At 49.9% G+C, this 16,487-nt stretch overlaps 1 protein-coding gene across 2 annotated transcripts in view; it reads left to right on the forward strand.

Moving 5' to 3' along the window:
* LOC119777173 (ephrin type-A receptor 7-like) overlaps nt 1-16,487 on the forward strand; it is a 107,344-nt gene that overhangs the window by 68,065 nt on the left and 22,792 nt on the right. For both annotated transcript variants that reach the window (XM_038275975.1, XM_038275974.1), the window contains exons 4-6: nt 8,832-8,987; nt 12,550-12,879; nt 15,659-15,783. In XM_038275975.1, the coding sequence (XP_038131903.1) occupies nt 8,832-8,987; nt 12,550-12,879; nt 15,659-15,783 (611 nt within the window). The remainder of the gene's footprint in view (nt 1-8,831; nt 8,988-12,549; nt 12,880-15,658; nt 15,784-16,487) is intronic.

Raw genomic sequence — 16,487 nt, forward strand, 5'->3', positions numbered from 1 at the left:
CAAAATGTCTTGGTATGCTGAAGCATTCAGAGTTCCTTTCACTGGAACTAAGGGGCCAAGCCCAGCTCCTGAAAAACAACCCCACACCATAATCCCCCCTCCACCAAACTTTACACTTGGCACAATGCAGTCAGACAAGTACCGTTCTCCTGGCAACCGCCAAACCCAGACCCGTCCATCAGATTGCCAGATGGAGAAGCGCGATTCGTCACTCCAGAGAACGCGTCTCCACTGCTCTAGAGTCCAGTGGCGGCGTGCTTTACACCACCGCATCCGACGCTTTGCATTGCACTTGGTGATGTATGGCTTGGATGCAGCTGCTCGACCATGGAAACCCATTCCATGAAGCTCTCTGCGCACTGTTCTATAGCTAATCTGAAGGCCACATGAAGTTTGGAGGTCTGTAGTGATTGACTCTGCAGAAAGTTGGCGACCTCTTCGCACTATGCGCGTCAGCATCCGCTGACCCCGCTCCGTCAGTTTACGTGGCCTACCACTTCGTGGCTGAGTTGCTGTCGTTCCCAAACACTTCCATTTTCTTATAATACAGCTGACAGTTGACTGTGGAATATTTAGGAGCGAGGAAATTTCACGACTGGATTTGTTGCACAGGTGGCATCCTATCACAGTTCCACGCTGGAATTCACTGAGCTCCTGAGAGCGACCCATTCTTTCACAAATGTTTGTAAAAACAGTCTGCATGCCTAGGTGCTTGAATTTATACACCTGTGGCCATGGAAGTGATTGGAACACCTGATTCCAATAATTTGGATGGGTGAGCAAATACTTTTGGCAATATAGTGTATATCAGGTCCATCAGGTCCATCAGATCCATCAGGTCCATCATGTCCATCAGGTCCATCAGGTCCATCAGATCCATCAGATCCATCATGTCCATCAGATCCATCAGGTCCATCAGATCCATCAGGTCCATCAGATCCATCAGGTCCATCAGGTCCATCAGATCCATCAGGTCCATCAGGTCCATCAGGTCCATCAGGTCCATCAGATCCATCAGGTCCATCAGATCCATCAGGTCCATCAGGTCCATCAGGTCCATCAGATCCATCAGGTCCATCAAGTCCATCAGGTCCATCAGGTCCATCAGGTCCATCAGGTCCATCAGGTCCATCAGATCCATCAGGTCCATCAGGTCCATCAGGTCCATTAGGTCCATCAGGTCCATCAGGTCCATCAGATCCATCAGATCCATCAGGTCCATCAGGTCCATCAGATCCATCAGGTCCATCAGATCCATCAGGTCCATCAGGTCCATCAGGTCCATCAGATCCATCAGGTCCATCAGGTCCATCAGATCCATCAGATCCATCAGATCCATCAGGTCCATCAGGTCCATCAGATCCATCAGGTCCATCAGATCCATCAGATCCATCATGTCCATCAGATCCATCAGGTCCATCAGATCCATCAGATCCATCAGGTCCATCAGATCCATCAGGTCCATCAGATCCATCAGGTCCATCAGATATATCAGGTCCATCAGATCCATCAGGTCCATCAGATCCATCAGATCCATCAGATATATCAGGTCCATCAGGTCCATCAGGTCCATCAGATCCATCAGATCCATCATGTCCATCAGATCCATCAGGTCCATCAGATCCATCAGGTCCATCAGGTCCATCAGATCCATCAGGTCCATCAGGTCCATCAGGTCCATCAGGTCCATCAGATCCATCAGGTCCATCAGATCCATCAGGTCCATCAGGTCCATCAGGTCCATCAGATCCATCAGGTCCATCAAGTCCATCAGGTCCATCAGGTCCATCAGGTCCATCAGGTCCATCAGGTCCATCAGATCCATCAGGTCCATCAGGTCCATCAGGTCCATTAGGTCCATCAGGTCCATCAGGTCCATCAGATCCATCAGATCCATCAGGTCCATCAGGTCCATCAGATCCATCAGGTCCATCAGATCCATCAGGTCCATCAGGTCCATCAGGTCCATCAGATCCATCAGGTCCATCAAGTCCATCAGGTCCATCAGGTCCATCAGGTCCATCAGATCCATCAGGTCCATCAGATCCATCAGGTCCATCAGATCCATCAGGTCCATCAGATCCATCAGGTCCATCAGGTCCATCAGGTCCATCAGGTCCATCAGGTCCAACCTTCACGCTCCTCTGGTTCTATAGTTGGAGCTGAGTTGGTTCTGCTTCTGTTTTCCTGGTTTTGTTCACGGCTCTGAGCCTCTGAGCTGCAGTCTGACCCCACCAGCTGCTCCCACTGCTGACCTCTGACCCCTCATGTTTCCATGGTAACAGGCTGACCCGATGATTGTTTATTTCTGCTTCTGCTGCTCAGTTGTGAGGTTCTGGTTCCAGAAGTAGTTTTAGGTCTGATGCTGCTGAAAAAAGCAGCTTTGGAAAATAAAATAGAAATAAGATGGAGACGGATTTCAGACCGTCAGACCTCAGTTCTCCTGGGCAGGTTAAGCCCCGCCCCCCAGGATGGCGTCCTGCCTCCTTCATACTCTGCAGCATTAATTGTTGTGCAGGAACCCAGAAGATGATGGATGGCTGAGTGGGCGGCGGAGTTATGGAAATGAGCTGCAGCTGAGCTCTGGAAGTCGTCCACCCACCAGGAAAATGAAGAGTTTGACTGTTTTCATTCTCAGGGTTTTACTTACTGTTGCTGTGGCTCATTTAGAGGGAAATAATTGACTCATAAAGACGGATGCAGGAAAGTGAGCAAAGGAAGCAGGGAGGGGAGCAGCAGTCAGCGTCCTGATCTGCAGCTTTGACTCCAGGAAAGAGGAGCAATGCTGCTGATGTTCAACCAAACTGAGCTTTCAGCAGAGTCTCTGCTGCTCCTACTGATCAGGATGAAAAGGCCTAAAAACACACAGTTAGCTGAAGATGTCTTCAGCAGAAAGACCTCCTCCTGTTTCCCATGATGGGAAGCAGAGCTTCATCGTCTGCTCCTAGTTCTGTCCTTCGCTTTAATCCTGTAGAACCAGCAGGAAATGACGGCTGGTCAGACGAACATCATCATTCTTCTGCAGCTGGTTCCTCTTTGGCCTCTCAGACGTCTTTCTTTTCTTCCAGCTTTTATTGTCATTCCACTGTTTAGAGCAACCAAAGCGGTGGGCGGCCATTGTGCGGCGCCCAGGGAGCAGCGTGGGGTTATGGGTCTCGCTCAGGGAGCCAGAGGGGAGTGGGACTCGAACTCAGAACGTCTGGATTCCAAGCTCTATGCCATAACCACTAGGCCACCACTCCCCATATCTATCTAGATCTAGTAAATAAAACATAGATCTAGATCTGGTAGATAAACAGCTTTATATCTGGAAGATAAGAACATAGATCTATATGTGGTAGATCGCTGATTCCAGTTTTCTTCAGTTCTTCTTTCCTGGTTCTTAAATTTCCATTTTTTTCCAGTTTGGTTTCAGGAACCAGACCATTGACGGTCGCCTGCTACACCCTGTGTGCTGGCGGTCTGGATGCTCTAGTTCTACGGTCAGACTTCCTGCTGCTTCCTGCTCAGCTGTGTCATGGGTTTCACCTTTTGGACTTTGAGTTTAGAGTTTTCAGTTATCTAAGTAATTCTCTTTTGGTTTAGTTGTTATATTTCAGCAGTCTTTAGTTGCTCTCTGCTGCCCCCTTCTGCCCGTCTCCTTTCCCCAGCTCCCTTCTAGTCCCTTCCATCCACGCCTGCTCCGTATCAGCTGATAGTCTCTGTCTGTCTCCCTATGCAGTTCTTCAGAGCTGGTTCCTGTTGTTTCTTTGTGTTTTTGTTGCCTTTGGGATTTCCATTTAACCTACAAGGATCATATCTGCGTCTTCATCGCTGCATCTGGTCCTCAACCAGCCTCCAGCCGTACCTCGACAATCTGCATTTTTCTCTAAGAGGAATTCAAATATTTTAAGAGGAATTAAAATATTTGAGGCAGACACTGAGCAGATTTTATTCATCTTTCTCTGTGTGTGTGTGTGTGTGGGGGGGGGGGGGGGGTCCTTTGGAAGTTTGCTGGTTTTGTTTTAGTTTGGCTGCAGACTGGGACTGAATAATCAGCTTATCTTCTCAGAAATGTTCCTGCCAAATTTCTGTGATTGCATCTCCAGTAATCTGCATCACGATGCTTCAGTCAACATCGATTACTGGGAGCGTTTGTTTGCAAACGGAACCAGAGGGAATTATTAAAGCTGCTCATCATAAAGGAACATTTTCCTGCCTGGATGATGATCTGTAAACACGCAGCGTCCATGATGGCGTTCTTCTACCCGGAAGTAACGATCGATGCACCTCTTTCAGATCTACAGTGATCATAGCAGCAGCTTTAGTGCCCCCCCCCTCCTCACACAACGAGTGGGTTTCTATCGACCCTCTCATCGCCCTCGCACGCAGACTCACACGCACGGCTGCTTCCTGCCTGGCGGCGGCCCAGAGCTGCGTGTGAGGAGAGCACCCGCCATGAGGAAAGATGGAGGGAGGAAGAAAGGAAACCCGAACGAAGGAACGAAGCTGCAGCGCTTCAGGGGGGCGCCGATCAATACTCACCCACATCCAGCCCTCCCACTCAGCCGCTGCTGCTGCGCCTCCTTCCTGACCTCCGCCTCCGACATGGAACAAAAGTTTCTCCTTGTTTTCCACAGAGTTTCCAACATGTTTGTTTAAAAGCTTTTGGTTAGAACTGGACCATATAGAAAAAAACATTCATGTCCATCATGTCCACCGTGTCCATCATGTCCACCGTGTCCATCATGTCCACCGTGTCCATCATGTCCACCATGTCCATCATGTCCACCGTGTCCATCATGTCCACCATGTCCATCATGTCCACCGTGTCCATCATGTCCACCGTGTCCATCATGTCCACCATGTCCCTGGAGAAGGTTTTGCTCCATCCAGGTGGCGACTGCTAATGGGTTCCTTAGTGATCCAGACCTTTTTTATTTTTAGACATTTTTTGCTAAATATTTTTAACTGTGAATCTTTAAACAATTTGAGCTCAGAAACAGGCTGATGCTTTGCTGCCTGACGCCTGGAAGGAGGAGAAACTGATCCAGATGTGGTCCAGCTCTATGTCCTGCAGCTCTATGTCCTGCAGCTCTATGTCCTGCAGCTCAGTGTCTAATCAGCAGAGCAGAGGAGCTGAGCTGCTGATCAGACCAGCATCCTGCCTTCCTCTCCTCACCTGCTTGGAGTCTGACTGTCGGTTCTAATGTTTCTCAGATCAGAACCGTCGGTTCTAATGGTTCTCAGATCAGAACCGTCGGTTCTAATGGTTCTCAGATTCGAGGTCTCTCAGGTTGGTCCTCTGAAATGCCCCCCCCAACCTGTATCTGACTGCCTGCCTTTAGATAGCACATCTTCACTCAGCGGCCACTTTATTAGGGACACCTGCCAATGTCCTTGTTAACGCTCATTTCTAATCAGCCAATCACACTGCAGCACTCAGTGATTCGAGGCTTGTAGTCATGGTTACATGATGGAGGCGACCTTGAAGGTGGATGGCGGGATGTCCAGATTCATAGAGAAACGCTACAATAAACAACGTATCCAGTGAGCAGCAGCTCTGAGGGTCCAACTCGGTTCACAAGGTGTTCCTGCAGGAGCTGCTGGGGGGGGGGGGACCAGGAGGTTCTGTTTGAGTGGAGGAGAACCAGGAGGTTCTGTCTGAGAGGAGGAGACCCAGGAGGTTCTGTCTGAGAGGAGGAGACCCAGGAGGTTCTGTCTGAGAGGAGGAGAACCAGGAGGTTCTGTCTGAGAGGAGGAGACCCAAGAGGTTCTGTCTGAGAGGAGGAGAACCAGGAGGTTCTGTCTGAGAGGAGGAGAACCAGGAGGTTCTGTCTGAGAGGAGGAGAACCAGGAGGTTCTGTCTGAGAGGAGGAGACCCAGGAGGTTCTGTCTGAGAGGAGGAGAACCAGGAGGTTCTGTCTGAGAGGAGGAGACCCAGGAGGTTCTGTCTGAGAGGAGGAGAACCAGGAGGTTCTGTCTGAGAGGAGGAGAACCAGGAGGTTCTGTCTGAGAGGAGGAGACCCAAGAGGTTCTGTCTGAGAGGAGGAGAACCAGGAGGTTCTGTCTGAGAGGAGGAGAACCAGGAGGTTCTGTCTGAGAGGAGGAGAACCAAGAGGTTCTGTCTGAGAGGAGGAGAACCAGGAGGTTCTGTCTGAGAGGAGGAGAACCAAGAGGTTCTGTCTGAGAGGAGGAGAACCAGGAGGTTCTGTCTGAGAGGAGGAGAACCAAGAGGTTCTGTCTGAGAGGAGGAGAACCAGGAGGTTCTGTCTGAGAGGAGGAGAACCAAGAGGTTCTGTCTGAGAGGAGGAGAACCAGGAGGTTCTGTCTGAGAGGAGGAGAACCAGGAGGTTCTGTCTGAGAGGAGGAGACAGAACCTCCTGTTGGCGGTTGGTTCCAGCAGAGTTGTTTTCTCCTCCTCACTGTTTCTCCTCTCCTCTCCTCCTCTATCAGGGTTATTAATATTAATGGAACGGGTGGAATGTTGCCTTTGGAAGCTCTTCATCATGATGGGAGTCAGAGCGACACGCACTGCCTGCTTCATTTGCCCTGATTGGTTCTGGTCTCTGACTGGTACTGGTCCCTGATTGGGTCTGGTCCCTGATTGGGTCTGGTCCCTGACTGGTTCTGGTCCCTGATTGGTTCTGGTCCCTGATTGGTTCTGGTCCCTGACTGGTTCTGGTCCCTGATTGGTTCTGGTCCCTGATTGGTTCTGGTCCCTGACTGGTTCTGGTCCCTGATTGGGTCTGGTCCCTGACTGGTTCTGGTCCCTGACTGGTTCTGGTCCCTGACTGGGTCTGGTCCTTGATTGGTTCTGGTCCCTGACTGGTTCTGGTCCCTGATTGGGTCTGGTCCCTGACTGGTTCTGGTCCCTGACTGGTTCTGGTCCCTGACTGGTTCTGGTCCCTGACTGGGTCTGGTCCTTGATTGGTTCTGGTCCCTGAATGGTTCTGGTCCCTGATTGGGTCGATGTTCCTTTAAAGATGGTGGTATCTCTGAGGACCTTCTCTGCTCATTCTTCAGTGTTTCCATGTTATCTTCATGCTGCAGGCTGCTGCGGGTCTGGTCTCTGACTGGCTCTGGTCCCTGAATGGTTCTGGTCCTTGACTGGTTCTGGTCCCTGATTGGTTCTGGTCCCTGACTGGGTCTGTTCTCTGACTGGTTCTGGTCCCTGAATGGTTCTGGTCCTTGACTGGTTCTGGTCCCTGATTGGGTCTGGTCCCTGACTGGTTCTGGTCCCTGACTGGTTCTGGTCCCTGACTGGGTCTGTTCTCTGACTGGTTCTGGTCCCTGACTGGTTCTGGTCCTTGACTGGGTCTGGTCCTTGATTGGTTCTGGTCCCTGAATGGTTCTGGTCCCTGACTGGTTCTGGTCCCTGACTGGGTCTGTTCTCTGACTGGTTCTGGTCCCTGACTGGTTCTGGTCCCTGACTGGGTCTGGTCCTTGATTGGTTCTGGTCCCTGAATGGTTCTGGTCCCTGACTGGTTCTGGTCCCTGACTGGTTCTGGTCCCTGACTGGGTCTGGTCCCTGATTGGTTCTGGTCCCTGATTGGTTCTGGTCCCTGATTGGTTCTGGTCCCTGACTGGTTCTGGTCCCTGACTGGGTCTGTTCTCTGACTGGTTCTGGTCCCTGACTGGGTCTGGTCTCTGACTGGTTCTAGTCCCTGAATGGTTCTGGTCCTTGACTGGTTCTGGTCCCTGATTGGGTCTGGTCCCTGACTGGTTCTGGTCCCTGACTGGTTCTGGTCCCTGACTGGGTCTGTTCTCTGACTGGTTCTGGTCCCTGACTGGGTCTGGTCTCTGACTTGTTCTAGTCCCTGAATGGTTCTGGTCCTTGACTGGTTCTGGTCCCTGATTGGGTCTGGTCCCTGACTGGTTCTGGTCCCTGACTGGTTCTGGTCCCTGACTGGGTCTGGTCCTTGATTGGTTCTGGTCCCTGAATGGTTCTGGTCCCTGACTGGTTCTGGTCCCTGACTGGGTCTGTTCTCTGACTGGTTCTGGTCCCTGACTGGTTCTGGTCCCTGACTGGGTCTGGTCCTTGATTGGTTCTGGTCCCTGAATGGTTCTGGTCCCTGACTGGTTCTGGTCCCTGACTGGGTCTGGTCCTTGATTGGTTCTGGTCCCTGAATGGTTCTGGTCTCTGACTGGTTCTAGTCCCTGAATGGGTCTGGTCCCTGACTGGGTCTGGTCCTTGATTGGTTCTGGTCCCTGACTGGTTCTGGTCCCTGACTGGGTCTGTTCTCTGACTGGTTCTGGTCCCTGACTGGTTCTGGTCCCTGACTGGGTCTGGTCCTTGATTGGTTCTGGTCCCTGAATGGTTCTGGTCTCTGACTGGTTCTAGTCCCTGAATGGGTCTGGTCCCTGACTGGGTCTGGTCCTTGATTGGTTCTGGTCCCTGACTGGTTCTGGTCCCTGACTGGGTCTGTTCTCTGACTGGTTCTGGTCCCTGACTGGTTCTGTTCTCTGACTGGTTCTGGTCCCTGACTGGTTCTGGTCCCTGACTGGTTCTGTTCTCTGACTGGGTCTGGTCCCTGACTGGTTCTGGTCCCTGACTGGTTCTGGTCCCTGACTGGTTCTGGTCCCTGATTGGGTCGATGTTCCTTTAAAGATGGTGGTATCTCTGAGGACCTTCTCTGCTCATTCTTCAGTGTTTCCATGTTATCTTCATGCTGCAGGCTGCTGCGGGTGTGGTCCTTGACTGGTTCTGGTCCTTGACTGGTTCTGGTCCCTGACTGGTTCTGGTCGTCTGCCGTCTGCTGCGGGTCTGGGTGGCAGTAGGATGGATGGTTTTGCTCTGTGATGCTCTAATGTTCAGGAAGCGTTTCTGATGCAGTGTGTTCTGTTCGCAGCGTGCCCCCCCGGATCCTACAAGATGTCTTCCAGACAGCAGGAGTGTTTTCCTTGTCCTGCCAATAGCGTGGCGGAGGAGGAAGGATCTGTGGTGTGTGTGTGCGAAGAAGACCACTTCCGGACTCCTCTGGACAGCCCCTCTGCCCCCTGCACACGTAAGGACATCACAATCTATATGTGCTGATCTATATAGATCCATGTCGTCATCCAGGTTGATGGTTCTGGTTGTACATTTATCTCAGCTGATTCCATTTTTTCCTCAAAGATCCATTGACCCGTCCTTCACCCCCTGTCCTCTTCTCCTCCTCTCCTCCTCCTCCTCCTCCTCCTCCTCCTCTCTTCTTCACCTCAGCCATTACTCCCTCATCTTCCTCAGCTCTATATCTGATTTATTGCGTCCTCTACCTCTCCTTCACCTCTCCTCATTTTGAAGTGTGAGTAGATCCAAACCATCGGGTCTGAGCAGCGCCGACCCAATCAGGAATCAGTCAGAAAGAGACAAAGAAACACATGAAGATCTGCAGCTCAGGATGTGACTCCATCTCCTCCATCCAGTTCAGGGACACCTCCTCTTCCCCGTGTCCAGCGCTGAGAACCCAGTGATGGATGGCAGCCCAACCGTTTGCTTTCATGGATCAAAGGAAAGAGAAAACAAAGAAACAAAAACAATAACCCCAGGAAGGGGGCGTGTCCTACAGACACCCAGTTATTACATCACCTATGAAGATTATTGAATGTTATGCAGAGCTGAGTGGATCTGTAGCTGCAGCTTAGTGATTCATGTTTCTCTGAACCCCAGAATCCAAACACCTGATCTTTATGCGCATAAGTCTCCTTGTTTAGAAATAGTTTAGAAGGAGAATATGCTCAATAGCAGGCGTGAGTGGCCCCAGACTCACCCTGCAGAGCCCAGGACCGACACAAAGGCTGCACAGGGCAAGACTCACCCTGCAGAGCCCAGGACCGACACAAAGGCTGCAACAGGGCCAGACTCACCCTGCAGAGCCCAGGACCGACACAAAGGCTGCAACAGGGCCAGACTCACCCTGCAGACCGACACAAAGGCTGCAACAGGGCCAGACTCACCTTGCAGACCGACACAAAGGCTGCAACAGGGCCAGACTCACCTTGCAGACCGACACAAAGGCTGCAACAGGGCCAGACTCACCTTGCTAGGGTGCAAAGGGGATGCATCCCAGGATGGGTGGTAAAGGACTGGTCTTCTCCCAGGGAGCGTGCTCAGATGACCCAGATCAGGTTTTAAAAGGATGACAAGTAGCGAAACACCAATAATGAAATACTAGAAATCTAACAGCTGCAGAACAAAAACCATCAATTCTCAGAACAGAAGACCCACTTTTTGAAGCAGATAGGAAGTAAGATTTCTTAAAAACATTTATTATGAAGCGGATCTGCAGGGTTGGGGTTAGGGCGACAGTTCAGTCCATCGTCAGAGGGCAAGGTAGGATCCAGCCGGTAGGATCCAGCCGGTAGGATCCAGCCGGTAGGATCCAGCCGGTAGGATCCAGCCGGTAGGAACCAGCCGGTAGGATCCAGCCGGTAGGATCCAGCCGGTAGGATCCAGCCGGGGGGCTGCCAGCGAGATGCGGCGGGCGCCGCCCACATTCTTCCAGACGCTGCAGCCCCGGAGAACATGCGGGAGTCAGAACCAGGTCAGGGAAAAAGATCCGAACAGGAAGCCTCAGAGTTTGTTTCCATGTCTGAAACGTCTTCCAGTCCAGTGGATGTTTTTGAACTTTCTGGAATGACTGACCTGGATGACTGGGAATCTTCACCAGAATAATAGACAGGCAGCAACTGGGAAGGGTTGTTTCTTTTAAGGAAGTTTTTACAAAATCCTTAGAGCCCTTCTAAACTCTGTATTCCCCTTCGGAACACATTTTTTCATTGTACCTTAAGGGAAAAGACTTAAAAAAAACACAAACCATCAATTATCAGGAATTACTTCTCTTCCGCCATCTTTTTTCATTTTTCCTCAAGGGAATAAATACAGGAAAGAATAAACCTGAATCCCCTTAGCTAACCTTTTTTTTCCTTAAGGGAATAAAATCCTTCGGCTCTACTGGTTTCATCTTTCCTTAAGGGAAAGACAATAAAGGTACAAACCTAAAATTAGCCAGAAGTTTCAGAAAGCCATCTTTCGTGTCCGCAGGCAGACAGGGAATAAAACTACTTCTCTTTCCGTTCTCCAATCAACTGCTCGCATAGAACCCAGCCCACATTTACCTCTTCAGACGGTCTACACGTTCGCAAGAAGAAGAAAAATCCACTCTGATCCACTCAGGTGGAGCATCTGAGCAAAATGTTTGAGTTTAACAGAGAAACGTCTCCATGATTCAGTGAAAGCCGACTTGGCGAGCAGTGATGGACGGCGGTGGCAGAGATACGTTTGGTTTCTATGGCCCTAAATAAGCTTTTATGATGTTTTAAAGTTTATTCTTGAGACCAGAAGGAAACTGACTTCCTGTGAGCGGAGATTTTCCTGAGCTGCAGCTTCTAGTATCTCCTGCTCCATCACCAAACAGCAGAAACACATTTTTCTCCTGACTTTTGGTTCCTTTGAAACATCTAAGAACATCGAAGTTGGTCTTAGGAAATAAAATCTGGTTATGATTTTGGATCTAAAGCCAAATAGATCATAAAACAGACAGAACCTCAGAGAAGTTTTCCATATCTGCCTTTAAAATGAAGGATTATATGAAGGGAAATGATTCTGATGACTTTAAGGACGCAACAGAACCTTCTGGTTCACAGGAAAAACCAGCAGAAAGAAGCAAGTGGATCAGAAGATCTGAATGGGAGACCCGATGGACAGGCACCGAGGACAAGTGTCCTCCAGTCCAGCAGATAAGAAACATGTTGGATCAGAAAGTTTCCTGCAGTTCTTCTTCCCTCTTCCTGTCAGCAGCTGCATACCTTTATTCCTGCGGGACGGTGGAGGACGCATCCCTGCTGCAGATGATCCAGCCAAGCACACAGCAGCCAAAGAGGACAGGGGGACAGAGTCCACAGAAGTCCTGTCATCCAGTCCAGCCAGGAAGTGTTTCCCTCTGACAGCCCATAAATGGGAACGCCCAGACTGCACAGGCTCAGTGCGTTTGGGCTCTCCAGTTCTGTCAGGCTGGTAAAGGTTCTGCTCCCAGTAACCACAGTCAGAGATGGAGGCTGAAGACCAGGTGTTCCTAAAGCTTCCAGGGTCCAGATCTGCTCAGTGGAGCAGGACGCCATCAGAGTCTGAGAGGAAACATCTAACGGTTGGAAAGCGAATCAAATGATTCCGGCTGCTCTGGTTCTACGTTCTTCAGATGTTCTTCAAACATGTTAGTGTTTGATTGTTATTGTCTGAGGTGTTCCTGCACAGATCATCTCCTTCCTGGAGAAGGAGGAGCTCTGATAATTCTGTGTTTGTTCATCCAGTTTAACTCCATCAGAACTTTCTTCACCCAGATGTTGTGGATGTTGACATCTGATCTCCTGCAGAGGTCCATCCTACTGCGGCTCCATCTGATGCGGATCAGGGTTGTTCTTTATCTTTATGTTTATTTTCAGGGTGCTTCTGCAGCTCCACCTCAGACTGTGGGCTGAGGTGATGGAGCTGAGGTGATGGAGCAAGCGGTGCTGCTGAGACGTTACATCCAATCATAGCTCAGCTCTCAGAAGGTGAAAGAACTAACGCCGACCTCTGTCCTCCTGCAGGGCCACCCTCCCCACCCAGAGACCTGGTGTTCTCCCTCAGGCAGTCCTCCCTGGTCCTGGACTGGGCCCCGCCCTCGGACGCCGGGGGCCGCGTGGACCTGACCTACAGCGTGGGCTGCCAGCGCTGCGTGGCGGCGCGCTGCGAGCCCTGCGGGCCCAGCGTGGGCTTCGTTCCTCAGCAGGTGGGCCTGATGGAGCGGACGGTGACGGTGGTCAACCTGCTGCCCAACGCCAACTACTCCTTCACGGTGGAGGCGCTGAACGGCGTGTCGGAGCTGCTGCCCAGCAAAAGGTTCTACACCCAGGTCAACGTGTCCACTAGTCAGCCCGGTGAGTCCCTGTTCAGCCAGGAACCAGAACCAAACAGGTTCCTCCAAAAGGAGGAAACCAGGAAGCACAGCAGAGGTTCTGATTAGGAGTCCAGTACCGACAGTTTGGACTTCTGTCAGAATTCCTGCAGAATATTCAGACTCTCTGAGAACAGTTCTGCAGGAATGGAGTCACTGGACTTCCATTGTTCCATTATTTCCTTCCTTATTTCCTGTCAAATCTTCCATTATTTCCTTCCTCATTTCCTGTCACATCTTCCATTATTTCCTTCTTCATTTCCTGTCAAATCTTCCATTATTTCCTTCCTCATTTCCCATTACATCTTCCATTATTTCCTTCTTCATTTCCTGTCAAATCTTCCATTATTTCCTTCCTCATTTCCTTTCAAATCTTCCATTAGTTCCTTCCTCATTTCTAGTCAAATCTTACATTATTTACTTCCTCATTTCCTGTTACATCTTCCATTATTTACTTCCTCATTTCCTGTTACATCTTCCATTATTTCCTTTCCGCATTTCCCGTTACATCTTCCATTATTTTCTTCCTCATTTTCCATTACATCTTCCATTATGTCCTTCTTCATTTCCTATCAAATCTTCCATTATGTCCTTCCTCATTTCCTGTCAAATCTTCCATTATTTCCTTCCTCATTTCCTGTCAAATCTTCCATTATTTACTTCCTCATTTCCTGTCAAATCTTCCATTATTTCCTTTCTCATTTCTAGTCAAATCTTACATTATTTACTTCCTCATTTCCCGTCACATCTTCCATTATTTCCTTCCTCATTTCCTGTCAAATCTTCCATTATTTAATTCCTCATTTCCCGTCACATCTTCCAATATTTCCTTCCTCATTTCCTGTCAATCTTCCAATATTTCCTTCCTCATTTCCTGTCAATCTTCCAATATTTCCTTCCTCACAGCTTCTCTCTGTTTCTCACCATCATATTCTTAAAGAATCATTTCTCTCGTCTCGTCCAGCAGGTTGTTTTTCTTCCCTCCAATCCTGTTAGTTGTGCTTGGGTGTATTTCTAAGGGATCTTTTCTAAACACATTGATTCACTAGGGTCACTTCCAATCCACAGAGTTCTGGTCCCCGCCTTACATCCAGCAGGGTGCATAAAGCAAGCGGAGTTCTTTCCATCGTTAATAGAGGAAGTGGTTCCTCCATTTCAGACCAGCTTTTATCAGGAGCTTCCAGGCCACCGGGGGAAGAGGGGAGATTTTCCACGGTGGGAATGTGAAAAGGAACAGGGGATCGGTTCGGCATTAAGCTCCTGGGGCAGCCGGGGATTAGTGATGCATGAGTAGAGGCACGCTCCAAACACGCTCAGTCCCCCCGCCACCCCCACCCCTCCCCCCCAAAGGAAAGGGCTGCTGGAGGTGGAGGTTAGGATTACTGATGGAGCCTCTGGGTGTTTAAACCCGGGAACAGGAAACCTTCTGCCCAAACGCTCAGATTAGGAGGAACATCAGATTTCTGTCAGCAGGTCCTGACCTCCGTCCTCATGGAGGAACTGCAGCTGAGCTCCAGTCAGACGCTCCAACCTTCAGATGGGAAAGCTGCAGACGTCGAGGTCCTCCTGCTCTGCTGTCTTTCATCTGGTTCTCCTGTAACAAGGAGGTGGAGAACCTCCAGGTTCTGCTTCTCATCTCTTGGATCAGTCTGATTCTGGAGGAGCACCCGAGGTTCTGGGAGACAGTCCATCCAACCCTCCCTCCTCTGGAGAACAGAGGCTAAGCTTTAGATCTGCTGCCTTCAGGAGAAACCTTCTGACTTTAGCTGAGAAGCTCCAAACATTCTGACCCCTCCAGACCTCCAGGCAGCAGGTTGAGGATTCCACCTCTGAGGAGGTTGGAGGTCTAAGACATTAATTGATTGGACCAAAGGTTCCAAGATCCAGATCCAGATTGATCTGATTCAGAACCAGACATCTGGATTCTTCACCAGTGTGGAGCAGACCAGTCCAGGAGCTGCTCCTCCTCTTCCTCACTCTGGGATCTGGAAGGTGGTTTCCATCGCCCAGGAGATCTCAGGAGATCCTTTTCTCCATCACAGAGGAGGAGATGTTCAACCATGATCCACCTCCTACCATCACAGAGCTGGTTCCTGGATGCTCCAACAAACACCTGAAGATCTGATCCATCGGATCCATGATGGCCATCCCAGAACATCCGAGCCCGGAGAACTGACTGCTCCTCTGAGGAGAACACCAGGCTTCTCTCCTTCATGGAGATCCACGCTGTGAGATGTTCTTCCAGCTGGTGGTGGATGATGGTTCTGGAAGCAGAGCTGTCTGAAGCAGCAGAGATCGCTGATGTTCCTCCATGGATGATGGAGGCCAGGAGGAAGAAGAATGAAGACAGGAAGATGATGTTTGTGGTCAGAGACGATGGAGAAGTTCTGATGGTTCTAACTGGACCTGCATCAGCCCTGTTTCTCTCTCTGACAGCTCATTCCAGAGCTAATTAGCTCTGATTTAATTAGCAGTTCAGCTGAGGGGGCGGAGCCTGGGGCTCCCAGCCTGTCATCTGTTGGCAGAAGCAAAGCGCTGCTGTTCTGTCAGTAATGAGGTTGTTTGTTCAGTGAGTGGAGTCATTACAGAACATTTCATTAGCAACGCTTCGTTCACCAGGGATCAAGGAGACACTTTGGTTCAGAAGAACTTTAGAGCAAACATTCCAGCTGCACCATGGAGTCCTCCTCCTGCGCCTCATGGCCGTTCCTCACCTTCACCACCATCACCTGTTAACTCTTCCTCCTCCTCTTCCTCTGCAGCTCCATCTCTGGTCAGCGAGCTGCGAGCGGAGAAGATTGAGGAGAAGAGCGTTACGCTGGTGTGGAGAGAGCCCTCCTACCCCAACAGCAGCCGCACCGAGTATGAAGTCAAGTACTACGAGAAGGTAAAGAGCTGCAGAACCTTTCTGGTTCCCAGCAGAACCTTTGGTTCCATGCACTTACCTGTAAGGCGGCTCAAAAATGACTCAAACCGCTGCGCTTTAAATTCTGCTCTGGAGAGGGAAAAACAGAAATACACGAATAGACAGGATATGAAGCTATGAAGATGTTAAACCTCCTGGATGAGCGGCAGCAGGAAGTTAAAGGGTTAAACTGTTCTGTTAAAACTTAACCAGCTGATCTACGGCGCCAGATGATATAAACTGGTTCACATCTGGATCCCTGACAGGTTAGAAAGGATGAAATCTACAGCTGAATTTCTACACCAACACACCCTCTCTGATCTTGCTATATGTAGTGAGGACCATGCGTCGACTGCCGGTGATTTTCAGCCCTTTCTTCGCCCTAACCCTGAAAATGACCCTAAGCAGAGCATTCCTCACTCCTGAACAGAACGTTAGCAGATTAGCTATGAGGACCTCACTTTACAACAATGAGACAAAACCACACACTCAGTCAACAGCTGCTGAGCTTAGCTCTTAGCTTAGCTCCTATCTAACTATTATCTTAGATCTTATCTTAGCTCTTATCTTAGCTCTTAGCTTAGCTCCTAGCTTAGCTCTTAGCTTAGCTCTTATTTTAGCTCTTAGATTTGCTCCTAGAGTACCTCTTAGCTTAGCTCTTAGCTTAGCTCTTATTTTAGCTCTTA

Source organism: Cyprinodon tularosa, unplaced genomic scaffold, assembly GCF_016077235.1.
Source record: "Cyprinodon tularosa strain WSP-4 unplaced genomic scaffold, ASM1607723v1 ctg985, whole genome shotgun sequence".
NCBI lineage: Eukaryota > Metazoa > Chordata > Actinopteri > Cyprinodontiformes > Cyprinodontidae > Cyprinodon > Cyprinodon tularosa.